Source organism: Chlorocebus sabaeus, chromosome 5, assembly GCF_047675955.1.
Source record: "Chlorocebus sabaeus isolate Y175 chromosome 5, mChlSab1.0.hap1, whole genome shotgun sequence".
NCBI lineage: Eukaryota > Metazoa > Chordata > Mammalia > Primates > Cercopithecidae > Chlorocebus > Chlorocebus sabaeus.
In genome coordinates, this window is record NC_132908.1 from 78,223,734 (window position 1) to 78,251,527 (window position 27,794).

The 27,794-nt window shown below is 52.4% G+C and overlaps 1 protein-coding gene across 1 annotated transcript in view; it reads left to right on the forward strand.

Moving 5' to 3' along the window:
• Positions 1–27,794, forward strand: part of CMIP (c-Maf inducing protein) — a 263,458-nt gene that overhangs the window by 156,645 nt on the left and 79,019 nt on the right. Inside the window, exons 2-3 of the mRNA XM_038008220.2 lie at positions 3,028–3,153; positions 17,126–17,176. Coding sequence (XP_037864148.1) covers positions 3,028–3,153; positions 17,126–17,176 — 177 coding nt within the window. The remainder of the gene's footprint in view (positions 1–3,027; positions 3,154–17,125; positions 17,177–27,794) is intronic.

A 27,794-nucleotide genomic window follows, 5' to 3' on the forward strand; every position in this document is an offset into this window, starting at 1 on the left:
GAACCCAAGTGGTGGAGGTTGCAGTGAGCCAAGAATGCACCATTGCACTCCAGCCTGGGTGACAAGAGTGAAACCCCGTCTCAAGAAAAAAAAAGAAAAGAAAAGGACTGGGCACAGTGGTTTATGCCTGTAATCTCAGCACTTTGGGAGGCTGAGGCAGGTGGATCACAAGGTCAGGAGTTCAAGACCAGCCTGGCTAAGATGGTGAAACCCTATCTCTACTAAAAATACAAAAAAATTAGCCAGGCGTGGTGGCAGGCACCTGTAATCTCAGCTTCTTGGGAGCCTGAGGCAGAGAATTGCTCTGCCCAGGAGGCAGAGGTTGCAGTGAGCTGAGACCACGCCACTGCACTCCAGCCTGGGCAACAGAGCAAGACTCCGTCTAAAACAAAACAAAACGAAACACAAAACAGTATATATTTATTTATACACAACCTTTCTTGAAAAAGCCTTGGTTGCAACTTCAGATCAAAGCCACATTAAGACAACTAAGGGCAGGGTAAGTGAAAGGTAGACTCACAAAGCCTCTCTCCAGTGTGTTGTGGGTGATGCTTATAGTTAAAACACGGATGAACATTGCCTTTTTTTTTGTAAGGTGTTCATTCATTTGTTAGGAAATTAGTAATCACCTCTTAAATGTCAGACGTCATTTAGGCACATGAAACAGAACAGGTGAACCCTCCTGCTCCCATGGTACCTAAATAGTAGCAGGGGACACAGACAGTCAGTGAGCAACACAATAAGTATTTGAACATGAATGAGGAAAATAAGCGTAGAACCAACCGCCAAGCCCTGGCTTCTCCGGCAGTGCTCAGGACAAGACATGCTGTTAGGGCTGAGTCATTTACTGCAGAATAGTGAGAACAGAACAGTGCACGGGCTGCTGGAATAGGCCAGAACGGTGAAGGGCAGACCCAGGAGTGTGACTTTGAGGCATGGTGGTATAAAGAGAACCCTCTTGGGTGACACATGGCAGCCGCCGGGTTTGGTGGCCCGGGGGTCCTCTGAGGGGTGAGCGATGCAGTGGTGGAAAGGATGGGATGAACGTGGCTGCCTCCTCCCCTAAGTTATGGGGTCCAAGCAGCCTTGTCGCTCACCTCGACCTTTGCAGCAGCCTGCAGACTGTCCCCGTCACCACTGTCTCCTTTCAAGTTTGTTTTCTGAGCAGCAATCCCTGTGAACCTTGGCTAAAGCTCCTGCAACCCCCGGGAGTAATACCCGAGCCCCTAGGTGGACCTACCAACCTCCCCAGGAGTGGCCTGCCCTTCTCTCCAGGGCATCGCTTGCCCAGCCCTCCGTCCGTTTCACCTTCTGCTCCTCCTCGAACACTCCCAGCTGTTCCCACCTCAGAGCCTTTGCACTGGCCCTGGGCTCTGGGACACTCTTTACTCCTGCTCTCAGCCACCTGTCATCATGCCTCATTGTGATTCTTTGTGCAGCACTTGCCACTCTCCAATAGTTTATTTATTTAGATATTTTGTTTGTTGCCCGTTTGCCCACTGGGCTCCTGTCTGTCTTACTGCTAAATCTCCAGCACCTAGCATGGCGCCTGGAACATAATAGAAGCTCAGTAAATGTCTGTCGGATGAATGAAGGAATGAATGAAAAATGAATTGATCAATCCCTTGTACTTTTTGAACCTCGCAATTGATCACATCAGGGAAATTGAGGCAGCTTCAGCCATCAACCCTCTCTACCTCCACCCCCATCACCATAACTCTCCTTTGGCAGACAGATACTGAAATTAACAAACCTAACGGAGGTCCCCCATCTTTATGGTAGAATTAACCTGTTGGCCTTAGACTTTGAATTGCCTTGGCCTCTTTCTTGGAACGCAGGATAGAGGTCAGGTCTCTGATTCCGGAGTCAGATGGCTGAGTTCAGTCCTTTCCGTGCCACTCCTACCTGGGTGACCTTGGGCAAATCACGTGACCTCCTGAGCCTCAGTTTCCTTGTCTGTATGATGGGATGACCTTGATTCCTGTTCTACAAGACTTGTGTGAGGATTAAATGATTGCAACGTGCCCAGGGTGCATGCGAGAGCTAGGGAGGTGTTCGCTGTTATTCTTCTCAGCTGTGCCGCACTCACCTGATTCTCCTGAAGTCTGACTTCCTGGAGCCAAAGTGACAAGGACACCTGCTCTGGCTCCTGGTGGCCATTATATCCCTCGGTCACCTAGTGCCTTCTCGGGACAGCAAGACTCACTCAGAGAGTGGTGGGTGACTGTGGATTTCTCTTGCCCTGCCCCTACTCCCAACGATGACCGATAATAATAGCCTTTCTCATTCTTTTCAACACGTGCTATTGAGCCCTTGCCATGGGCCAGGCACTGGGGAAAGAGTGGGAACCAAGACAGACCTAGACCCTGATTTCATTGAGCTCGCAGCCTGGCCAGGAGGCAGACATCCAACAGATAATGACACAGAATAGAGATGCTGCCTAGGGGCGGGGCTGGGGGCACAGGGAGAGCAGACCCCCCTGGGTCTGTCGATTGTGGATGGGAGTGTGGATTTTGTGGCTGGGCCATTGGGAGCCACTGAAGAATGTTGAGCAGCGGGGTGGGGATATGGAGTTTGCCGTCTTGGAATGTGGCTCTGGAGGCCGAGTGGAGGATACATATCCTTGGGGAGAGGAGGCAGGGAGATGGGTGCTTTCTGGGCAGGAGAAGGTGGTGGCTCGTTGCTGGTGAGGGATGGCGGGCTTCCGGCCACGCCCTGTGCTGGCCCCATAGATACCAAGAGCAGCAGTCCCTCAGTCCTTGCCCTCCAGCTGCTCCCACTCTGTTCCTAACTCTGCACCTCCAAACATGTGGGTGGAGTTTTACAGTGAACCCCCTTGCAGCTGAATATGGCCAGCCAGAGACAGGGAGGCTTCCTGTGGTCGCCAGAGGTGCCGAACTCCTGTGCCAGCTCCATTTGCCTGTCGCCACAGGGGCAATGTTTCCAGGAACCATCCGAGATGCAGACGTCATGCCTGCTCCTGTAACCAATGCATGTCTCTTCTTTTCCTTTTATTTTTTGCTGCAGCCAACTGGGTACATGGAAAACTCAGTCTCCTACAGCGCGATTGAAGATGTTCAGCTGCTGTCCTGGGAGAATGCCCCGAAGTACTGTTTACAGCTCACGATTCCTGGGGGAACTGTCTTACTGCAGGTAGGAGAAATAAACATGAACAAGCAGTTTCTTCTCCCTCATCTTCATGCACTCGCCCCCCTCATTTCCCTTGGAGGGAGCCAGCCAACTATCAAGAGGAAAGGTTTAACTTTGGGTGGTGTTATTCCCCAAGTATAGGAAAGCTATAAACCGGGTCTGACCAGAGTAAAGGAAGAGGACTGTGCATGGTCTGGGCTCCTCCTGCACACCTGCTGCAGTCTAGGAACTTTTCAGGTTACTCATTTAGTTCCCTTAATAAACCTGATAAATAAGTTTTATCTCCATTTTACAGATGAGGAAACTGAGGCACACAGGTGCGTTATTAGGCCCAAGAAGGCTGTGAAAAGCAGATGAGCAGTAGATACTAACTTTTTGCTTTACTTTGAGTGAGGGGGTTTCTGACATCTTGTTGATCTAAGTCTTTTGAGACTGATAGAATTATAACTTGTCTTTTCAGGAAAAAAAAGTGCATTCTGTATGTACTGGTCAGGATGTTTGGTTGGAAATGACACGAACATTATTCCAACTAGTGAGACAAAAAGAGAGTTTAATGCTGTTAACTATTAAAATAACTGGGAAGTCTTAGAGAGGAATTCAGGCATTGCTGGATCCAGGGGTCAGATGACATCATTAATAGTGGCCATCTCTCTCTCCGTCTCCTGGCTGTGCTTCTGTGTATTGGCTTCACTGGCAGAATCTCACCATGTGGTAGGAAAGATGACCTACCTGCAGCCCAAAGCCACATCCTTGGAGGTTATAGTCCTTATGAGTGAGCGCCCTTTTTGTTTCCAGTACCTTTTACAAAATGTCATGGAAGATCCGATCGACTCTGCTGTGTTCCCACTCAGCCCCCAGGAATGCACTCCCCTGGATTACCCACCCACTCTTGACCTCAGGCAAGGCCCAGGTCTTGGATTGGTAGCCCCACCAGGTCCACACAGAGGTGGTGAGGTGGGTCCACCAAGAGTGGAGAAGTGACCGACAAAAAACCACGACCACAATCACACATCCATAAGACAGGTTACGTCACGTCGGGGAGCCAGCCCAATTTCCAGGAGGAACCCCGAGTCCGAAACCCCTCATGTAGAGAAAATTTACCCTCTTATCAGTGGGAAGAAGATCTGCCTCCATTTTTCTTTTGGGATCATTTTATTCCTACCCTGTTTCTCCAGGGAAATCTTCTCTTAGCCCAAAGAGATGCTCTCTAAAAACCAATTTTCCATCTAGCGGCCACTGGATTGTGTAACAGAATTGGGCTAAGAGTCACCCAGTTTGGGCTCCAAGGAATGCTAAGCTCAGTGGCGGACCATCACAACTTAGCATTGTTAGAAAAGTCCTGTTTCTTACTGTCATCTCTCAGAGGACTCCGGAAACCACGTCTGCCCCAGTCTGCTTTCTTCTTAGTGAATCTCTCACACTCTGCCCTCTACGCTTTTCTTTTAACCCTGTCCCCACACCCCCACACTGTCCCTCCCCTGCCTTCCCACCGCAGCCGGCAAAGCCTTCCTGTCCGTCCTTTCTCTCCTCTTGTCTTTATGATAGAGGTCAGTGTCATCCTCCTGCCAGACACTTCTCCTGCCAGTTCCTTTGCCTCTTCACTCACTCCTTCTTGCCCATCCGATGGCTACATCACAGAGTCCATGAAGGGGGTGGTCAGTGCCAGCCCCCTCGGGGTGGGAGATGGGGCGGGCAGTCACAGGGTTCCGGGGTGGGAGATGGGGCGGGCAGTCACAGGGTTCCGTGGCCAACAGAGACGTAGGGATGCCGGAGAATATCCCACCCAAGTGACTTTCCTGCCGTCACAGAGCTTTGAGGCAGCCTCTTTCCTTTGCTGGGGTAGGCACCATGTGTGAAGAGCCCCTCAGCCATTGGGGAGACAGGACCATAAACAAATGATTACTGAAGTAATGGCTAAGACAGAGGCAACCCCAGAGGACTGGGAGCCCAGAGGAAGGAGAAACTCATTTGGCCTGGGGAGCCAAAGCAGGCTCCCCAGACCGGCGGCATTAGAACTGGGTATAGAGGGATGAGTAGGAGTGTGCCAGGATGGTGGGGTGGGGGGCCCACCCTCCGGGCAGAGGGGATGTGTGTGCAGAGCATGAATGTGGGCGACCTGGGTACTTGCTGTAGCTGGAGGAGATGGGGAGATGGAGTTTGGGCTGCGGATGTGTCTAGATCTGTTGGGCGATGGCCGGATCACCCAGGCCTTGCCAGCTGAGTGAAGAAGCCTCAGACTCTTTTCCAAAGGCAATAGGGAGCCACTGAAAGCTCTGAAGGAGTAGAGGGACACTAGAGGAATCAGTATGGTGGCAGGGCAGAGGGGCCTAGATGTATATGTGACAGAGAGGCAGGAGGGAGCCCCTCGAAACAGTCCAGTCGGAGGAGAGGAGGCCCTGAGCCTTCGCCTTCCTCCTCCACCAGAAAAGGGGCCTCATTCCTTCTGGGGCTGGAGGGGCAGCCCTGGCCCCCAACGGAGGCCAGAGCGTCACTCGTCCCATGGATGGAGGGGCAGTGAGGCTGAAAAGCAGAGAGGCAGTGCCTGGAATGTCCCTTTAACCTGGCCGTGGCGGCGGGCCCAACTGTGATGACTCGCCTGGCCCCGCGTCCGGCAGGGCTTCAGGACAGAGCTGGCCCTGTGGCGCTGAGGAGCCGAGCGGGCGGGAGCCTCTGGCTGCTCCAGCGTCCCACTTACTCACTGCCCGCTGCTCCCGTGGACAGCGCAGTCGAAGGCAGGAGCGGGAGAGGAGGAAGCAGAGGAAAAGGAGGAGGAGGCGGCGGCTTGCAGCTCCTCAGATCCAGAGCCGGATTCCAAGCTAGGGCAGGAGCAGCAGACTCGGCCTCCCAACCCTTCCTCCCAGGGGAACCCAGGTGGGTGCAGCCCCTGTCCCTGGCGGCTGTGGTTCTCTCATTGGCTGCCATTTCCATCAGGAAAGGTAGGCCTGGATCGGCTTCTCCCTTGCTTCCCTCTCGTCCTCACCCCCACACTCTGCCCACCGTGATGCATGGGTGGTGTATAGCTGGCTCATTCTATAAACAGGACTGGTGAGTCTGCGTGGTTCTAGGGAGGCTGGGGCAGAGTGCACTTGGCCCCCGGTGTGGTGCTCAGGGCTTTCTTCAGTCCTGGTTGTATTCCCGTGCCTTTTGTGACAGGTGGCAGGACCCTCTGCTTTGAGAGCCTTTACTTTGTCTTGATTCACATACAACACACTGTATTAGAACCCAGAGCCGTGGTGCCACAGAGAACAACCCCTTTGGCCCTGGGGACAGATCTTCCCTGCTCCAGCGTGGGAGAGGGGACCAAGAAACAGCCAGGTGCCCTCTTGGGCTACGGCCCATCTGAACAGCATCACCTGAGTGCACCTAGTCAGCAGAGAAGTGGAAGTGCCTTAAATGGTGCCACCTGACACAGCCGCCACCAGCCACGCATGGCAGCTCGCATATGGGTTTAATTTACTCAATCAAATTAATAACACAGTTCCTCAGCCCCCTAGCTACACCTCCAGGGCCCAGGGGCCACACATGGCTAAAGCTGCTGTGTTGGACAGCGCAGATAGAGAACATTTCCATTGATACACGAAGTTCTGTGGAGCAGTGCTGGCCTCAAGGCCTTTTCATTTTGACCTCCTGCTGCAGGCACCTGACCCCCTCCTGGGGAAGATCGCCTGGGATCACAGGGGGCTCTTCGATCCTGCAGTCTGGCTGTGCTGTCACACAGTCTGCACCCTGCTGCATTACAGCACAGCCATTCTCTACAGACTAGGGGAATGGCAGGGCCCAAAGAGGACCAGTGCCCCTTCCCTACCCCAGCCTGCCTGATCTCTCTGTGTCTCTGTCTCTTTCAGGTTCTTTGCATCTGTGCGTGTCTGTTTTCCTCTGTCTCTGATGCCTTTTCTCCATCTCTCTGCCCTCATTCCCCTTCCATCCCCTCCTGCCTCTCCTCTTCCTCTGTCTTTAGTTCTTGCCGTGGTTCACTCTGGGCTTCTCTTGCAGGTCCTTCCTCCAGGACTCTCACCACCTCCGAGCCTGTATCCCAATCCTCTCTGTGTGTCTCTCCCCTCTTCTGTCTTTTCCTCCTCCTCTCCCTCTGTCTTCTGAGGAGCTCCTTGTAAAACTCTTGCTTTGTTAGAATTTGAATCAGTGCCTCTTGCAGACCTCAGGGAGCTGTCCTGATCCTTCAAGGAAGGCAGAGAGGACATTCAGGCCCTCATCCCCAGCTCAGAGACTGAGCAATCTACCAGCAAGTTGAGTTTTCAGACAGGGGCGCCCAGCCTTCCAGCATGGGTCCAATTGGTGTGTTTTGGATGCTTTGTGTTTTTCAGCATGAGCTCCCTTAATGTCATGTTACTAGAATCCCTGCTTGCAGAAAGGACCTATTTATCCTGTTTCCTCCATTAATGCCCTTTCTGCTAGCATTTCATTGTGGGGAGGCCAACCACGTAAGTACGTAAGTACGTAGACAGTGTCATGAAACCGTCCTGGGGTGCTCCTCACTGGCCCCTGGGATGGGGTAGTGGGCATTAAAGAGCAACACGGTGCAGGTCATCTTCTGGGGGATTCTGCCTAAAAATTGAGTTTCTGCCCATCAGCAAAAATCCGACAGAGCCAGTGCTCCACAAACAAGGCTTCAGGCAAGGTAAGAGCAGGGAGACCCTCCTCCCGAGAGTGTCTGCTTCTTTCTGGGATGGGTTCCGGGATCCCGCTCTTCTCCATCAATGTTCTGGAAAGTCCTGCAGAGGCAGGGCAACTGTTTACCCCAAACATTGGCAGCAGGGCAGGGACAGGGTGGGTTCCTTTCTTACTGGAAGGTAGCGAGCAGGACTTTTCCGGCCTGGAAAGCACCAGAAAGGTCTCACTCTCTACCTTCCAGTAAGAAAGGAAGCTGCTTTCCCCTAAGAAACTGGGCCGGGGAAGGGAGCTTGGAAAAGGTCGCTCACAGCGCACCCTGGGCTGTTTTTCTCACCTCTCGAGACAATACAACAATGAGAAAGAACTTGGCAGGTTTGGAAGAGGAAACTGGGCAGCTTTTGCCTGGAATCAGGCCTTTTCAACATTCCAAAGATTTAACACCAGAAGTCGGAACCAGCTGCACCGGCTTCCAGGGAACTTGGGGTTCCTGGACTGGGGACCTCTCCCATGTCTGAATGGATTCTCCTCTGAGTGACCCTCAGGGTCAGGCTGGGGGACCTCTCCTGGGTCTGAATGGATTCTCCTCAGAGTGACCCTTGGGGTTCCAGCCCTGCCTTATGTTCCCCCTGGGCTGGGTTCTCTCGGCTCAGCCACCAGCAGGACAGTGTGGGGACTCTGCACAGAAGCGTGAGTCTTCCCCCGGCTGGAAAGCAGCCTGGTCAACTTTCCCTTTGCTTGGAAGCCCCTTAGAGATGTCTGTGCTGGGATTCAAGACATTGCCTAGTAGCCTGTATCCTTCCTCAAAAGTAGACAAGCCGAAGGAACGAGCAGTTTACAGTCCAGCCTTGTCCCGACCTCTGTGGCTCCATCAGCCTCCGCCTGCTCTCCTAGAGGCAAGTTCCGGTCCTTCCCTTAGTTTCAAGGTGAGGTCTCCTGTGTGCCACATCCTTCCTCCTCCTATTCCATCAGTAGGGCAGCTACCATGGAGAAATACACGGATGTCCCAACCCAAGTCCTGAGAATCCAGAGGAGCTCAGATGCGCTGCTTCATGTTCCAGGGCTGGATCGTAGGGAGGGAAGACTGTAGCGTCAGACAGACCTGAGTTCCTGCCCAGCTCTCCTGGGCACTACCTCTGGAACCTTAGACTCTAACGGGCTGTCGAACCCTAGGCTCTAACCAGCCCTGGAACCCTAAGTTTTACCACATTCTAGCTGTGGTACCCTAGACAACAGGAAGAACCTCTCTGGGCCTCATTTTCTTTATCTGTGAACCATACCCTAATATTTTTCTCCTTGGATATTGTGAGGCTTATAGATATTACATGTAAAATACTTAGCACTGTGCCTGGTATATAGTAGGTGTTTAAGAAAACACTGCCATGATCATTTTTAGAGTCTTAGTCAAATGCCATTTAGGGAAGAGAGGGAATCAGAGCTGAAGGGTTCTTTTGAAGGTCTGTCGTGTGTGAACTTTCTTCACTGAGCAGAATGAGTATATGAATACCCCATTCATCCATCCATCTATCCACTCACCCATCTGTTTATCCATCAGACTGTCTGTCTTATCTGTTTTTGCATCCATCCATGTCTCCATCCATCCAATTCATTCATTCATTCATTCATTCATTCATTCAGACACTCCAGCCAGTCTTTCATTTAACAAGTGTTTCTCTGGGTTTCATGGACGCAGTGCTGCATAAGTCAGACATGCTTCCTGACCTCCCAGAGCCCGTAGCCTGCAGAAGCAGCACAACTAGACAGGCGATTCCAGGACAGTGTGATGCGTTAGGCGAGGCATTCTGGCCTGGTTTGGTGGGGGAGGGGGAGGGGAAGACACCATCAAGACAGTCATTGTGGAGAAGTGGCATTTCAGCAGGGACCTGAAGGGTAAGTAGGAGTGCAGCGGGCAGCGGAGAGAAGGGGTTGACAGCAGAATGTTCCTGGTGGGAGTACACGCTGCATGGAAGCCAGTCTGAGAGCAGGGCAGGCCAGGTGCTGCCACCGTCACAAGTGGCCACGCATTGTAGGTCGCTAGAAACGGCAAGGCGTTGTTTCTCACTTGTGCTGTGTGTCCACCGTGGGCCAGTGGGGGAAGGGAGTGTGCCCGGCACTGCATGGGTTCTCAGGGGCTTCCATGCACGGGCCACGGGTCACTTCGGCATGACATCAGCTCGTTGGCGTTGGCCTGTGTGCTTGCCAGGAGCCTGGAGGGAAGAGAGCTGGAAATGACACAAATGACGACCCCAGCAAGTCTGGGTGTGTGTGTGGTGTCTGCGTTGCTTTTCCCAGTGGAAAAGTGGCAGCGGAGGAAAGGCTGGGTTAGATCTGGGTCCTTAACGTGTGGTCCATGGTAGATTCCAAAACTGCCTGCACAGTCCTACGGGTGGGACTGTGTGGTGTGTGTGTATGTGTGTCTGTATGGTTTATGTGTGTGTCTTTGTGGGGTATGTGTGTCTGTGTGTATAGTATGTCTGCATGTGGCATGTACACATCTGTGTCTCTGAGTGTTTATCTGTGTGTGTCTATGGTGGATATGTCTGTCTGGTGTGTGTGGTATGTGTGCATGTGTGTGCCTGGCCTGTGTGTCTATATGTGGCATGTGTCTCTCTGTGTATATGGTGTGTATGCACATGTATCTGTGTGTGCATGTGTGTGATATGTGCATGTGTGTGTCCTGTGTCTATACGTGGTGTGCATAGTGTGTATCTCTGTGTGTGGTGTGTGCATGTGTGTGTGGTGTGTCTGTGTGATATGTGACTGGTGTGTGTGGTGTATGTCTGTATGTGATGTGTGTCTCTGTGTGTATATGGTGTACGTGCATGTGTATCTGTGTGTCTGTGTGAGGTGTGTATCTGTGTGTCTGAGGTGTGTATCTGTGTGTATGAGGTGTGTATGCTGTGTGTCTGTGTGTGGTGTGTGTGTGTGTGTGTGTGATGTGTATGTGGTGTATGTGTCTGTGGTATGTGTATGTGTGGTGTGTGTGCATGTGTAACTGGTGTGTCTGTGTATGGTGTGTGTCTGTGTGCGTGGTGTGTCTTTGTGTATGTGGTGTGTGTGTGGTGTATGTGTCTGTGTGTGTGATCTGTGTGGTGTATATGTCTACGTGGTATGTGGCTGTGTGGTGTGTGTGCATGTGTAACTGTATTGTGTGTGTGTGTATGGTGTGTGTGTGGTGTGTCTTTGTGTATGTGGTGTGTGTGGCATATGTGTCTGTGTGTGATGTGTATGGTGTGTCTACGTGGTATATGGCTGTGTGGTGTGTGTGCATATGTAACTGTATGGTGTGTGTGTATGGTGTGTGTGTGTGGTGTATGTGTCTTTATGTGGTGTGTGTGTCTGTGTGTAGGGTGTATGTGTCTTTATGTGGTTGGTTGTGTGTGTGTGTGGTGTATGTGTCTTTATGTGGTTGGTTGTGTGTGTGTATGGTATATGTGTCTTTATGTGGTATGTGTGTGTCTGTGTATGTGGTGTATGTGTCTTTGTGTGTATGGTGTGTGTGTGGTGTATGTGTCTTTTTGTATGTGGTGTGTGCATGTGTAATTATGGTGTGTATGTGTATGGTGTGTGTGTCTGTGTATGTGGTGTATGTGTCTTTTTGTGTGTGGTGTGTCTGTGGTATGTGTGTGTCTGTGTGTGTGGTGTATGTGTCTTTGTGTGTATGGTGTGTGTGTGGTGTATGTGTCTTTGTGTGTGGTGTGTGCATGTGTAACTATGGTATGTGTATGGTGTGTGTGTCTTTGTATGTGATGTATGTGTCTTTGTGGTGTGTGTGTGGTGTGTCTTTATGTGGTGTCTGTGTGTGGTGTATGTGTCTTTGTGTGTGTGGTGTGTGTGCATGTATAACTGGTGTGTGTGTGTGGTGTATGTGTCTTTGTGATGCGTGTGGTGTATGTGTCTGTATGTGTCGTGTGTGCATGTGTAACTGGTGTGTGTGTATGGTGTGTGTGTGTGGTGTATGTGTCTTTGTGTGTGGTGCGTGTGGTGTATGTGTCTGTGTGTGTCGTGTGTGCATGTGTAACTGGTGTGTGTGTATGGTGTGTGTGTGTGGTGTATGTGTCTTTGTGTGTGGTGCATGTGGTGTATGTGTCTGTGTGTGTCGTGTGTGCATGTGTAACTGGTGTGTGTGTATGGTGTGTGTGTGTGGTGTATGTGTCTTTGTGTGTGGTGCGTGTGGTGTATGTGTCTGTGTGTGTCGTGTGTGCATGTGTAACTGGTATGTGTGTATGGTGTTTGTGTCTGGTGTATGTGTGTGTGTGTGTGTGTGTGTAGTGTGTGTGCATACATGTTGACATTACATGGGTGTGAGTCCATAGCTTGTTTTAGGTTCTTAAAGGGATCTATAAACCCCCAAAGACTGAGAACCCCTGGACGAGGTGATCTTTAAACTCCCTTTGACTTCTGATGGAAAGATGCTCATCGTTACAGTGGACAAACATGGCTGAAGCCTCTGCCTTCTTCTAAAGTGCAGCCAGCCCGAACGGGGGTGGGGAGGGGACCATGGCCAGCTTTCCTTCTCGTCGCACTGGGGCAGAAGGAGCCGGGCATGGTGGGTGGGAGATCTCTGCCATCTCTGCCTCCCTGGAAGGAGGCGCAGGAGAGTTCCGCATTGAGACTGTCCTCAGCCCGGCATCTCCATGCTTTGCCTTACATGTCATTAATTCATTCAGCGGGTTTTTTTTTTTTTTAACACCAGGCTCACTGGAGCAGTCGCAGTTAATCCTACGTGGATCCTGCCTCCTTTCCCAGTCCTGTGGGTGGGACATAAATACCCAGCCAGCCTCAGGGTGTGGGCCGAGGGCTTGAAGAAGTGGCCGCCAGAAGCTTCAGGAATGTGGAGGAGGGATGGGGTCCTGGCCGAGGTGTGGGGAGGGCAGGGACAGTCGCCAGAGTGTGCAGAGGCACCCCACTGCCTGCTCTGAGCCTCAGCTTCCTCTTCTGTAAGATGGGTGTATTGAGGAGGAGAGGAGGTGTGTGTGAGCATTTCTCGTGGTGTCTGGTACCGAATAAGCACACGTGGTCTGTGGTTGGTAGTGACATGCGTCATCGCATTTAGTTCGCCAGCCTGTGTCACATACCTGTTTAGCTGGGGTCTGCAAACTGCTGATGAACTGAAACCTGCCTTCTTCCTGGAATGCCACACCGACCTCCAAGAGTTGAGAGGATCCCAGAGGGAACGGAAGTGGCCAGAAAGCCAAGTGTGGCTGGGGAAGGGGGTCACACCCTCCCATGGGAGGAAAGGCTTGGAAACCCAGATGGCTCTGCCTGGAAGGATGGGGCTGAGAAGAGACTGATGTGTAGCAGCGTCTGTGGTCAGTGGCTCTGCAGAAATCCCTCCCACGCCTTTAGACATCGAGTGCTGCTGTGAGAGGCAGGCTACCGAGGACCCAGCCAAGACTGGAGGCTCATGCAGCTCAGCTCACGGAGGGTGTGGCCAGGCCTGGCAGTTGGGGACCAGGAGAGGAGATCTGGCAGCCATCCCTGCCAACGGCTAAGCAGTGGGCTGGACCCAGTCTGGCAGGGCCAGAACCACCTGGATGTGAGCTCGGGACAGAGATGCCAGGAGCACCGATGGTGTGACCAGGAGAAGCCACATTTGTGGAAATGCTGGTTCCTTTTGTAAAAACGCCTATGGGGCAAACACATCAGAACGTCCACTTTGAGAAGGAAGAAGAGGCCAAGAGCCAGTAGGCCCTGCGGGTCCCTCAGGGCTCTCATGTGCCAACAGCCGAAATGGGATCTGGCCATTCCAAGCAGGAAAGGAATGTACTAGAAGGATGATGACAGCCTGGAGAATGGCCCAGAGGTGGGGTCAGGGGTGTGCAGGTGGTAGTCCCATCACCACCGGTGCAGGAAGATACAGGGCAGGACCCAGCTCCTCCCAGGTGAATTGTCCCTACCCCATCTCTATAGCACTTGCCCAAGATCCAGAGTCCTGGGCAAGAACCTCTGCCTGGCCAGCCAGAGGACCGACTCACACACTGCTGAGCCCGAGAGGCCCCAGATGGGAAGGGCTGGTCTAGCCATCGTGGAGGATGGTCTGTGTTGGGTTTCGCCGCAGAGTCTGGGGAAGGGAGTCTCCTCTGGTCACTCTACCACCTGTGACAGCTGGGTTGCTTTCCTGTTTCTTCCTTTGTTTCTGTGTTGATTCATTCCATTGTAACCAACCCTGGCCCAGCCAGGCACTGCTCATCTGGCTGCGCATTCAGAAATAAGACCCTGCCCTCAAGGAACTCCTAGTCCATTCATTCCTTTGTTCCTTCAGAAAACACCTGTTGGTCTCCCAGTGCTCCAGGCCCTGGGATACAGCGGTGGGTAGAGCATCCGTGGCCCCTGCCCTCTTAGGGTCAGACGTATATGCAGGGCACTGTGGCGGGGCCAGTGGACACAGAAGAGGGAGGGGTGTGGGTGTCCTCCACCTCCTTCTTTTTGTCTTTGCTTGGCTATTCCGTTCAGCCAGTGGCAGCTTACAGGCACTGCCTGGGTCCACTGTGGACCCTCAGAGCCAGTGGAACAACTCACATCAGCGTTATACCAACCTGGTTGTACCTCCTGGTTTTATTTACTATTGCTGCTATGACTGGTTACCCCTAACTTTGTGGTTAAAAGAACACAGATTTAGTCTCTTACGGTTCTGGAGGTCTGAAGTCCAACACAGGTCCCATGGGGCTAAAACCAAAGTGTCAGGACCATGTTCCTTCTGGAGTCTCTCAGGGAGAATTCGTTTCCAGCTTCTAAAGGCTGCTCGCTTTCCTTGGCTCATGGCCACATCACTCTGACATCTGCTTTAGTCTGACTCTGACCCTCCTGTGAGGACCCTTGTGATTTCATTGGCCACCTAGATCATCCAGGATAATCTCCCCATCTCAAGACCTTGAACTTGTTCACGTCCAGAGTCCCTTTGCCACATAGGATAACTTAATCACAGGGATTTAGGATGGAACATGTTTAGGGGGGCTTATTTTCCTTACCACCTCCTTCTCTCTCTGGCACCCATGGTGTGTGAAGAAGCACAGGAATGGATGTGGACCAGGCATGCCCTGGAGCCAGCTCATTCCGGCTTGCACCTGCCCACCAGAGCCAATCGTGCACGTCTCTCCCCAGCTCTGGCCCAGGGGCATCCCCTTGAAGGTGTGGAATTGGCCAAGATGGGATTGTTCACAACATGGAAATCCGCACACGCTGGGATCAGGGCTTTTTGTTCCAGAGAGCCTGATGTTAAGCATTTATCAGCACGGCCCTGGCCATGGCTGCTGACGCTGCTGGCCCCTGTTTGTGGAGTGTTTGCACGTGCCAGGCACCGTGCTGAGGAAGCACTTTTCATGGATTAGCTCATTGTTTGGGATCTTCGCACGGCTCTCCCCGAGCAGGGGTGTATTTTGTCATCCTAATGAATAGGAATTGTCACAAGACCAGTAGAGCTTGGGCAGTGCTGATGGGAAGGAGCTCAGCAACAGTCTCTCCAGGGGGCTGTTTCTCCTCTTCGGCCTCTGCAGCTTCAGGCAGGGGGCACAGGCTTGGGTCATCAGTCAACTTGCTCCAGGTCACATCATTAGACATGGCAGAGCCGGGACTTGAACCTGCACCTGTAAGAGGCTCAGCCCTTGTAGGAGTTCGTGTGTCACATGGAGGGCTTGCCTTCTGTCTGCTTGGCACTTGGGCAGACTCAAGCTCCACCAGCCTTGGGGTGGCTGGTGTGGATTCGTCTAGTCCAGGGTTCAAAACCCTGAGTCTCTGAAGTCACCCATGAGAGCCTGATTCCTCACCACACTTACTGCTGGAATGGATCATTTATCCAAGGCCAGAGATTGCTCCAGATCCTGACCTGGGAGAGCAGCTGATGTTTCGTAGATGACTTGGGGAGCGGGAGGTGATCACCTGTAGCGTGACCTGGATCTCCTCAAACGAGGGTGAACCAAAAGGGCTACACGCTTGAGTGTGTGTGTGTGTGTCTGTGTCTGTGTGCATCGAGGCAGAAGGTGGACTTTCGTGCTTGAAGAGAGGCTCCAGCCTTCATGAGACCCCCTGAACCGTCAGAGGCAGGGTCACTTTGGAGAGAGGGCTATGGATTCTGGTGGAGAACACACACTGCATTTCGGCCCTGCGTGGGGTGGAGGGGTAGCCAATGGGGAACTCAGAATGGCCTGGTGTTGTGGTTTACAGCAGGAGTCAGACCACCTCGGTTCAGTTCCTGGCCCCGCACCACATGTCTGTGAACCCTCAGGAAAGTTTTTAACTTCCGAAGTCTAAGTTTCCTCGTTTGTACCATGAGATGTTGACAGTACCGACTTCACAGGGCTGTCTTGTAAGGACTGAATGAGCCAGTCCACACCTAGGACTCAGAGCTGTGTCTGGTGTCCATGAAACACCATAGCTTTACTGTTCTGTTAGCAGATCAAGAAAGGAGGTGAGAGCCACAGTGATACTCATGAGAGCTGGGAGGGATGCCTTGGGCTGCATTTTGTTGGAAAGGACTTGATGATGGCAATGATAATGATAACAATAATAATAACAATGGCTGCATTTTTGACCACCTGCCATATGCCAAGCATGGTTCTAGATGTTCTACAAGAATAATTTTTGGTCCTTACAACATCCCTGCAAAATCAGGATTACTGTCCCCATTTTATAGATGGGAAAATTGAGGCTGAGATATCCAAAGACTCAGAACTAGTGTGGGGTAGATCAGAGAAGATTTTCTTTCCCCCACTGTCATGTTTAGCCTAGGTCTGCTGGACGCCGTCTACTATGACCTTCTGCCATTGGCAGGAGAAGGTCATGGTTAAACGCACAGACTTGGAAGCCAGGCTGCCCTGGGTTTGAATGCACTTCATTGTGAGATCTCGGGGTCTCAATTTTTCCCTCTGTGAAATGGGCATCATGGTAGGTGCCACCTCATAGGGTTGCTGTGAGGACCAAGGATAGACTATGTGGATAACAAAAGCCAAGTTTCTAGAACAGTCCTCATGCACAGGCCTCCAGCCAGCCCCCACCATCCTCACTTCGGGCCTCTAACCAGTTCATCCCAGCCCCTCCCGTGTCCCTAAGTCTGGCTGTGTGCGCAGTTAATGCTCTCGAGTCAGCAGTGTCTGAAGTCACTCGTATCCAGCAAAGGAAGCACATGGTGCTAGTGATGTCTTGTTTTGAGGAGATCCTCCCTGGCCAGTCCTTCTGTTTTGGTTTTGCACACAGCGGCTCAGCTTAGCATATCTTTCAGCGGACTCGTTAGGGTCACAGGGCAGACACTGTCCACAGAGCAGGCTGGGGGGCTCACATGGCTGGCCTTGAAACGCCCTGAGATGCCGCAAGCTGATGACCGGACATTGCTGTCCTGTTCTTGTCGTTACAGGCTGCCAACAGCTACCTGCGAGACCAGTGGTTCCATTCTCTGCAGTGGAAGGTAAGTCCTGACTCAGTTGCTTGTTTAAAGCGACTCAGGCAGCGGTGTGATGGCTTAAAGGCAATCTGTCACCCAGAGGCATGAAAGTGGAGAACTCATGCCTTCCAGATGGCTCAGCTGAGGAACTTTGCTCCCCTGTCTAAGAGCCCCTGGCCCTTCGTCCTCTGCTGTTCCCATCCCCTGCAGTGCTGAAATGGCATTCTCGCCCTGGTGTTCTCAAACCCTATAGCTGTTTTCCTGCTTCAAAAGGATCATAGAACTTCTTGCTCTCAGAGTGAGGGTGACCCTGAAGGGAGTCCAGCCGGGGAGGCTGGACTTCAGGGGCTCAAGATGCTTAGTTGAAAGTAACTTCCAAAGGCCGTGCCAAGTGTAAACTTAACAGAGATTCAAACTCCCGAGCCCTATTTCTGTAGTCTTCACTGCTTTTCAGTTGTCAGATTCTCTGGCCTAGTTTTCTGATTCTAGCTCTGCATAGGATGGTTCAGAGCTTTCTGGCATGTAAAGGGAAATTCATCTTGGAGACCCAGGGGCAGATCTCCTAAGAAGGGTCCCCCAGCCACCCGAGGGGGAGCCCGAGTTCTGCCCCATGGCTCAGGCGATAGAAACCCTGACGTCAGGACCAGGGCGTGAAGCACGTACAGTCAGCTTCTCATTCCTGCCCTGCCTCCCTGTCTCTCCTTGTCTTCTGATCTTCTGGTTTAGAACAAGCTTTGACAGGCCCCGGGCCCCACAGCACCAGCAGGGTATGCCTGGAATGAGCAGTGTGTCGTAAGTTGTCATCCTTACAGTACGCTGGGGAGCCGCAGGGATGAACAGCTGGCCCCGAGCAGAGCTGGGCGCCATATCATGTGTTGGGAGGACCCAGGGAACGCTCAGGGTTCCTCTCATGGCTCCAGAGCGGCTCCCCCAACTGCCAGGGTTGGGGACAGAAAGGCAACCCCAGAAAATGGCTTTCCTGGTCCCAGAGAGAGCCACTCCCCTCCTTTCCCCTGTCAGCTGCTGGTCCTCTTGCTTTGTGCTGTGGGCACGTCTCAGAAACTGAGCTGAGTCTCCAAGTTGGGGCTGCAGAAGGGAAGAGAACTAGTGTTTACTGAGCTCCTACTGTATGCCAGGACTAGCGTGTTTTGAGCACCTGCTGTGTGCCAGGAGCCCTGCTAGACTCATCATGTCCATTTCACCCTCACCACAACCGCATAAGGTTGATGATTATCATTGTTGCCATTTTCCATATGGGAAAGGTGAGGCTCAGACCGTAGTCCAAGCTCCTGTCGTTAGGAAGGGGCTGAGGCATCGCTCAGCTCGACCTTTCCAGTACCTGTATGTACTGGAGATTTCTGAAGGTAGTGGAGCGGGAAGGCACAGATGTCAGCCAAGCAGGTAAGGTGGTGCTCACTGGCTCGTGTGATCAGCAGATGCTGCTGAGAGCTCCGTTTCCACTGGGAGAACATCTCTGATACCTGGTTCTCTCTACATGCCCAGGTACGAGTGTGTCTCAGGACAGGCAGGGCATTCGTCAGCACCTACTGGGGACCATCTGGGAGTCAGATGCCAGAGCAGTTGAGAGGGAGGACTGAGCGGTGGTGGTCACGGGGGTACCACCTCTTCCCTTCCCCATGGTGTTTTGCTTGTGGGGCCTCAGTAAGTGACAGCCTTGCATTTTCTCTTAGCTCAGGACAGGGCAGAATGTACTTGGAGACATACTGCCTACCTGACAGGTTGGGAGAAAAATGCCTTATTTAAAAGGAGGCCAAGATGAGAATCAATGAAGGCTGTCAGGTGCAGTATTCCACAAGGCTCTGTTTTCTGCCTTTCCCTGGTCCGCATTTTCAACACTACTTCCACGTGCACCTGGAAGGCAGCATTTGTGAAATCTGTGAGTATTGCATAGCTGCAAGGGGCAACCAAGATGATGGCCATAGAAATGGACTTCAGGAGGCTTTGGCTAGAAAGATGATTTAAAAGCTCGGGCTTGAAACATTCAAATGTCAAGGATTGGCCAGGTGTGGCGGCTCATGCCTATAATCCTAACACTTTGGGAGGCCAAGGCGGGTGGATAGCCAAACTCAGGAGTTCAAGACCAGCCTGGGCAACACAGCGAAAGCCCATCTCTACCAAAAATACAAACAATTAGCCGGGCGTAGTGGTGCGCCCTTGTGGTCCCAGCTACTTGGGAGGCTGAGGTGGGAGGATCACTTGAGCCCAGGAGATGGAGGTAGTAGTGAGCTGAGATCGCTCCACTGCACTCCAACCTGAGTGATAGAGTGAGACCCCCATGCCCTACCCCCAAAATGTTAAGGATTGCATGTGGGATTCACACAGTTGATTGAGCAAGTCCAGAACTGGGATCACTGTTTCTAGCAGCTCTCATGAAGACCTGGATGTTTACATTCAATTATGGTGGCATCCGGTTTATTTATGGTTGCTACATTTAATCAACCAGTTTTTAAAAATTTCAGAAAACCTAAATCAGGATGTCAAGGAACTGGCAGATGCCTGGCTGCGTGCCGGCCCACTAGCCAGGCAATCAATGGGTCTTCGTTCTCAGGGTGTAAGCTTTGGCTGTGTCTACAGCGTGCTTAAGATGCTGACAGTTTTTCCCCTTGGACTATTGCCCCCCAATAATTTAGGTATGCTGCCACCAGGTGGCAGTGATATTTCAGTGTTGGCAACTTGATTTCAATTCCTGTGGCCCTTTGTACCCAGTTTTGGTGATATTTGAGAAGGCATGCTCTCCTTCCTTTTAAAATGGCAAAGAAACGTACGGTGTTTTGGAGGTACCACCAGCTAGCAAAATGAGCTGGGAAACCTGAATTTGAATCCTGGTTCTGTGGACAGATTCCAGAAAGTGTTCACCTAATTCAGATACCGTTAGTGAGTAGCTATGAGATGCCAGGACTGGCTAGGTCGTTTCTGGTTCTTTGTCGTTAAGCAAGTAAAAGAACCAAGGCTCAGAGAGATAAGTGATTTACCCGTAGTTACCCAGCAGATTTCAGTCCAGATCTGGGCGACTGTCCTACCTCCTCCTTGATCACAGTGCCTTTCTCTGAGACTGGGACTCCGCAGCCCTCCCAGGACTTGACCCCTCTGCTTCTGCTGATACGGCCACTCTCTCCCCTCTTTATTTACAACCACGTATTTGAGGTTTTTCTTTTTCTTTTCCTTCCTTGTTTCTTTTCTCTTCTTTTCTCTGTCTTTAACTGAAAAAAAAAAAAAAAAAAAAATCAGTGGAACATCAAAATTGAGGACCTTTAGAAATTCCACCACCTCAGCTTGAATTTTTTAACTTTCTAAATTTTTTTGTCATTTTCTCTCCTACACCAATATACATTTGTCTCCTGTGGCTGCAGTGCGCACACAGTCAGAACACATTCTTCTGTATGTAAAGAATGCCACCTCTAGCCTGGGGGAAAGTGCAAGACTCTGCCTCAAAAAAAAAAAAAAAAAAAAAAAAAAAAGAATGCAACCTCCTAAATACTGTGTTCCCATTGCTTAGTTTTTATTAAGTTGGATTTGCATCTCTACCGGCATTCCCAACAGGGGCCACATCACCCCTAAGGACCAAAATTGGTTCTTTGAGATTTAAACAAATCTTAATGATTACAATAGTCTGTGGCCCTCCAAAGCTCCACCCTATTCAATGAAATCGTATTCTTGAGTATTTCTTTCAAAGGGAGGACAGATAGGTGAGACACTAGGGCTCTTTATGCGGACAGTCATGAAAACAGGGTTGACAACTGCTGCTATAGAATCGACCTCAAATTGTTTTGTGGAAGAAGGCAGAGTGGGGGTAAAATATCCAGGTCATCTTGTTCACGCTCTTCCATCTGGATAACAGTGTTGTTTTTGTGGCCTCAGCTCAGAACTTTGAGCTGTTCACACGCAGTCGTAGCCCCGTGTTGGAGGAGTTTACTCAGCATTGGATGCTGCATTTTTGAATTACTCCCTCTCACTGAATAGGTTCTGTTCCTATCGACATTTGCAGATGGGGAAATCTGAGTGTAGAGAGTATAAGTCATTCGCACAAGGTTCCAAGGCCACCAAGAAGGCAAGCGGGATTAGACCCTGAACATCCTTGCCTCTTTCTCCGAGCAGCTCTGCTCTTCCTCCCAGCCTTCCCGGCCTGGCCTCTGCCGTGTTGGGCTGGGAGGTCTGAGGAGGCCTGGAGCCTGCGGGAGGAGGGCCAGGATCTCCCGGCCCAGGGCTGCTCTGCCTCCCAGCATTCGCTAGAGCCTGCAGTCCTGAGGGCCCCTGGGGAGGCCAGCCCTGTTTGGTTTGGGTGGTTCAGCCCTTGAGGCTAATTCCCAGGGGTGTGGAAGCATTAAACAGTTATTCTGGGTTAATGAGGCTTCATTTCTGACTCAGATGCACCTCCTGGCTCCTGCCCTGGCCCTCGGAGGCCAAGCCCTGTGGCAACAGGCCTGTCTGCACACGAGGCTATGAGGGAACAGGCTTGTGTATGCGAGGCCGTGAAGGCCCAGTTTGTGGGGCAAGGCCAAGAGCGTGTTCAGGCTGTGAGGAGACCGTGTGTGTTTACAAAGCAACGAGAAGATTGGCCTGTTTCTGTGTCCAGGGTTTCGAGGTGAGAGACCCAGGTATGCACAGCTGTGAGGGACAAGTCTGTCCATGTGAACAGGCCCAGGTGACAGGTCCAGGCTACCGGGCTGTGAGGAGACACACAGCAGGCTCCTAGAGGAGCCCTGAGAAGCCAGGATGCACGTGCTGTGGGAGCTGGGCTCCTGACACCTCTCCACCTTCTCGCTTCCTGAGAGGGTTCCTCAGGCCGAGGCACACAAGTCCTGGAAACCAAAATGGCTTTTCCCTGGGGGAAGCGAGGTCACTCAGAACAGCCCCAGGGGCCAAGCCCCAGAGCTGGGGTTCAAGGAGCAGACTGTGTGTCACAAGAAACTGGCCTATGTTCCTGTCCCAGGGCTGCCGGGGCCAGAGGAGTGCCCTTGGCTCTGAGAAAATCCCAGCCCAGGTTTGGATCCTTTCTGGCCGCCTGCCCTGGCCTCGCTGTCTTCTTCTCGCTGGGCAGATTTCCCAGCCCCCGAGGGGGGCCACAGCCCCTCAGTCACCCCATCCAAGCCCAGGCCTCTGTCCCTCCTCTGTGGAGAAGGGTGGAAAAGAATGTGGGGTGTGTGAGTGTGAGAGTGGGTGTGTGTGCGGGTGAGAATGTGTGTGTGTGAATTTAAGAGTGAATGAGAGTGTGTGTGAGCGCAAGAGTGACTGTGACTGTGTGTTGTGTGGGGTGACTATTTTATGAGTGTGTGTGGTGAGGTGACTGTTGTGTGTGTGTAGCGTGTGAGGTGACTATAAGTGTGTGTATTTGGCATGTGTGGTCACTATTTTATGAGTGCGTGTGACGTGTGGGTGACTGCATGTGTGTGTGGCATGTGGGGTGACTGTTATGAGTGTGTGTGTGTGTGTGACGTGTGAGGTGACTATTTTATGAGTGTGTATGGGGTGTGGGGTGACTATCTTATGAGTGTGTGTGTGTATGTGTGGCGTGTGGGGTGACTATGAGTGTGTTTGTGTGTGTGTGTATGGTGTGTGGGGGTGACTGTGTGTGGCCTATGGGGTGACTGTGTGTGTGTGTGTGTGTGGTGTGTGGGGGTGACTGTGTGTGTGTGTGGTGTGTGTGGCATATGGGGTGACTATTTTATGAATGGGTGTGTGTGTGTATGTGTGCGTGTGGTGTGTGCGGGTGACTGTGAGTGTGTGTGTGGTGTGTGTGGCATATGGGGTGACTATTTTATGTGTGTGTGTGTGTATGGTGTGTGGGGGTGACTGTGTGTGTGGCATATGGAGTGACTATTTTATGAATGTGTGTGTGTGTGTGTGTGTGGCCTGTGGGGTGACTATTTTATGTGTGTGTGTGTGGTGTGTGGGGGTGACTGTGTGTGTGTGGCCTATGGGGTGACTATTTTATATGTGTGTGTGTGGTGTGTGGGGGTGACTGTGTGTGTGTGTGTGGTGTGTGTGGCATATGGGGTGACTATTTTATGAATGTGTGTGTGTGTGTGTGTGTGGCCTGTGGGGTGACTATTTTATGTGTGTGTGTGTGTGTATGTGTGCGTGTGGTGTGTGCGGGTGACTGTGAGTGTGTGGTGTGTGTGGCATATGGGGTGACTATTTTATGAGTGTGTGTACGTGGCATGTGGGGTGACTGTTTTATGTGTGTGTGAGTGTGTGTGTGGCCTGTGGGGAGACTATGAGTGTGCTGGTTTGGAGTGTGTGTGTTTGGGCCTCAGTTTTCTCCTCTGTGGAATGGGGATGATCCTGGCATCTCATTACTGGGCCGTGTGAGGATCGAAGGCTCTGTTGTTTGTGCAGCTGGCAGAAGGGATCCTGGTAGGAGCCCACGCGTGGGAGTCTCTCATGCGCCATCATCAGTGTGTCTCCGAGTGGGTCCGACATGGTGGGAGCAGCTGGCTTAGCCCCTCTCCCCGGCAGCCCCTTCCAGCCCCTGCTGGTGGTCCTGGCTGACTCATGGCCTGTGAGGGCTGGGGTGGGTGGGAAGCCCGCCTTCAGGACCGTCTCTGCCTGGGCCTGGCCATGGAGCATCCCCTGTGTCCAGCACTATGTGCCCCTGTGCTCCTTTGAGCCCGGAAACAGTTCTGCGGGGTCCACATCCCTCCCCCATCTCATAGCAGAAGGGGCCGAGAGTCCAAGGGGATAAAGGACGGTGCCAAAGCCAGATGCCTCCCAGCGAGGGTCACAATCTCGCTTCCACCTCATGAGTGGCTGCGGCGCCTCGGGAATGAGTCTGTTCCATGTTCTGTGTTGGGAGCTGGCACTGGGGAACCACCACCCTCAAAGTCCCCAGCACCAAGGCAAAGTGCCTGGGGCTCAGAGAGGTGAAGCCCATCTGGCTGGAAGCCGAGGGCAGGGCCTGGGTCGTCTCCTCCCCACCTGCTGCGCCCTCAGCGAGGCAGGACCCACATCCCCGTGCAGGGGAAAGCCCCGGGGGACCAGGTCAGAATGACACAGGACCCTTGAACTGATGCCTCCCCTGGCCCCTCACCGAGGGCCATGCTAGACGGGGGGATCCCTAGGAAAGCAGAAAGCCTGAAGCTCCAGACCAGGCCACCAGTGGGGGCTGTCACGCCCGGCTCTGACCTTCCTCCCGGATCCCACCTCCCCTGAGTCACCTCCTGGTCATGGGAGCCTCCCTGGAGAAGAGCCACTCCTAGTGTCCTAGAGATGTGGCCCCAGGTGCTCTCTCCACCAGGCTGCAAATCCCTTCCCAAGCTCACATCCCCCAAGTCTTCATCCAGCCCAAGCCAAGCCCCCAGTTGCACCCCAAGGCCTCAGCACAAGGCTGCAGCTGGACATCCGAGTCATGATGGACACTTACTCCTGTGCCGGGCGTGTGCCAGTGCCTCACTTACTCAGCTTGGCAAATCCTCACAGCCCTGAGGAGGTGCCTGTTTCTCCTGTTCTCCCATTGTACAGATGTGGAAACTGAGGCTGAGGTTAAATCACTCACTCAAGGTCACACAGCTATTCAGTAGCTTACCTGGGATTTGAACAGAAGTCTGAGTGAGTCCAGAACCTGGGACTTTAGCCACTGGGAGTGTGGCTCCCAACTGCACCTGTACGCGTGTACACAGACACACGCTCACCAGACACTTCTCACACCTGATGTGCACTTGGGAGCAGCACCCTAGCTCCCACCTGTTCTCGTGGCACATCTGGGTAGAGCCTGGGTGTTTCTGGTGCCTGAGGATTGCATGAGAGCTTTCCATTTTTCCCTAAGTCTCCCATCACCATTAGGATTATGTGAATTGGCCGGGTGCAGTGGCTCACACCTATAATCCCAGCACTTTGGGAGGCTGAGGCAGGCAGATACTTGAGGTCAGGAGTTCGAGACCAGCCTGGCCAACATGGTGAAACCCCGTCTCTACTAAAAATACAAAAATTAGCCGGGCGTGGTGGCTCAGGCCTGTAGTCCCAGCTACTCAGGAGGCTGAAGCATGAGAATCACTTGGACCTGGGAGGCAGAGATGGTGGCAGTGAGCCGAGATGGTGCCACTACACTCCAGCCTGGGTGACAGAGTGAAACTGTGCTCAAAAAAAAAAAAAAAAAAAAAAAAGAATAATGTGAATTGATCTCTGACTGAGCAAACCCCTGTTTCTCGTGGAGAAGAGCTGATTGCCTCATCCTGTCTTGCATGACACCAGCACAGCCACTGTCAGACCACGTCTCCCAGGCCTGGTGTCCAACTCAGGACTGACCCGCTTCCACATCTTCCCCAAACACGCTGGCCGCTGTGTCCCCTGACTTTAAACTTGAGATTTGGAAGCCCACATCTGACCTTGCACCTGACTCCCTTGCTCCATACCATCCCTCACGTAGGTGGCTCCTGGCCGGGCCTGTCCCCTCTAGTCCAGCTCATCCCTTGGTCTTGAGGGAAGACGTTGCCCTTGAACCCCACCCCACCTCCGTATTGCCCATCTAACCCCGTCTTGGTCACCTTCCTCCCTCTCTGTGTCCTTTTCTACCTTTTTACAATCACATCAAGGTCAGTGCCCCCAGCTCCTGCCAGTTCTGACCTTGCAGTTCTCCGAGGCTGCATCCATCGTCACGCGGCCATTTTGGCAGCTGTGGCCAGGCACATGGACAGTCCTGTGAGTCTCACCAAGTCATGGCAGCTCAGACATCCCAGTGCCGTGCCACAGCTCCCAGGGGAGGCTTCCTAATGGCTGCATAATCGTCCACGAAGAGGCTGGTGCCATTTACCAAAGGGCTCCTCTGTGGTCACCATTTGGGTCGTTCCCAGCTTTCCTCAATTACAGATAATGCAGCCGTGACCGTCGCATATCTCAGCTTTCACTTTATTTGAATTACTTGTTTAGGGCAGATTTCTAGAAGTGGCTACTGGGCCAGAGAGAAGGGTATTTTTGGGTGGCTTTCACCACCTATTACCTCTTTGCTCCCAAAATAATTCTTTCTACAGTGCTTCAGGGCCAGACTGCCCAGGTTCCAACCCTGATCCACCTCCTATTGGCTGTGTGACGCTGGACTAGTTACTTTCGTCTCTGGGCCTCTTGAGTGAAATGAAACCAAGCTCACTGGGTTCTTATGGGGAGTAAATGGGTTCATGGCTGTTCAGTATTTAGAATAGCACCGCCATGTGGTACCCACTCAGAACATTCATTCTTCTTCTCTAATGAACAAGGACACAGAGGGAAACAGGCTCTTGGTGCCGGAGGGTGCTAGGAGACAGGGCTGCAGAAGACGGAGGCACATGTGTGGCACACAGGCCACCAACTCATGAGCCCAGGGCGGGCATCACCCATCAGCCACCACATGCTTTGCCCTGAGGCAGAGCTCTTCTCAGCATAGTCCCTGCCAGGCCACCCAGCTGACAGAGGCAGTGAAAGTGTCCTCCATCCTACGTGAGTGACTGCCCAGGCCTGTGGGGCGAGTGCTGCTGGAGGCCGGGTCAGTGCCACTGGCTCTGACTGTGCCTCCGTGGGACTTTCTCATGGAAGCTTCTGTGGAGCTTCCATGCAGGCACCGTGGGTCCGTTCTTGGAGGGTCCCACCCTCTGAGAAGGAAGCAGAACAGGGGAGGGGGCAAGGATGGGCGGGAGTCAGCCTCAGTCCTCTTACAGGCCCAACCACCTGCCTGCTTTGTCCAGGTTGAAAAGGCAGGAATTCTATCCAGATTAATTTCTGGCACTCAGTCAAAGAGGGCTTTGTGACCTCTTAAGAGGGGATCAAAGGGATTCAGTGGGGAACTGTGAAAGGAGGGGCATTCCCCAGAGGCAGGGGGCCCAGCCCACTCCAAGACTGCAGGAGGGGCCCTCAGCGGGAGGTGCGGCTGGTGAGCAAGCAAAGGCCTTCAAGGCCCCTACGGAGGGGAAGCGAGTCCAGCCCAGTAGCCTCTTTGTGCACGTGTTCAATCCAAATGGGGAAGCCTTTTGGGGCCAGGCTGCCAGTCCCCTGCAAGAGCCACAGTCACCAGCGTCTCCCAGCCACAGCCCAAGCCCCACAGTGGGTCATCAGGGACCCCATAACTAGTAACCAGGGCTGCTTGAGGGATTGAAACCAACAAATGGCAGAGGGCCAAGAGCCTTGGGAAGGAGAGCTCATGCTCTTGAGGGCTTTCATTACAGTAGAGGGAGAGAAAAATAATTATTAGGCACCTACTAGGGTCAGGAGCTCTGCTGGGGGCTTTTCTATGTATTATCTTGTGAAATCTTCTCAAAATTTGGTTAGGCCTGTCTTGAAGGAGGAGCTGAGTAAGCAGAGAGGCCTGTCCAGGATCACACAGCTAGAGACAGGCAGGGCTGGGAATTGAACCCAGGGGACAGGAGGATGGGTCTTTTGTCCTCTTCCGTTGGAGCCCACAGAGCTGCCACTTTGCCCAGCTGGAGCTGTCTTTGGAAGAGACACAGGACGTTTTTGAAATAAACTTCTCATTGAAGGATAAAATACATCTAGAAAAGTGTACAAATCAAAAAGAGTTGCCATTCACCTCGGCCTCTCCTCCCCACCATGGACAGCCATGGCTATCCTGACTTCTAGCAGCGTAGATGAGCTTTGCATATACTTGAGCTTTATCTAAATGGACTCAGACACTCTGAACTCTTTTGAGACTGGCTTCTTG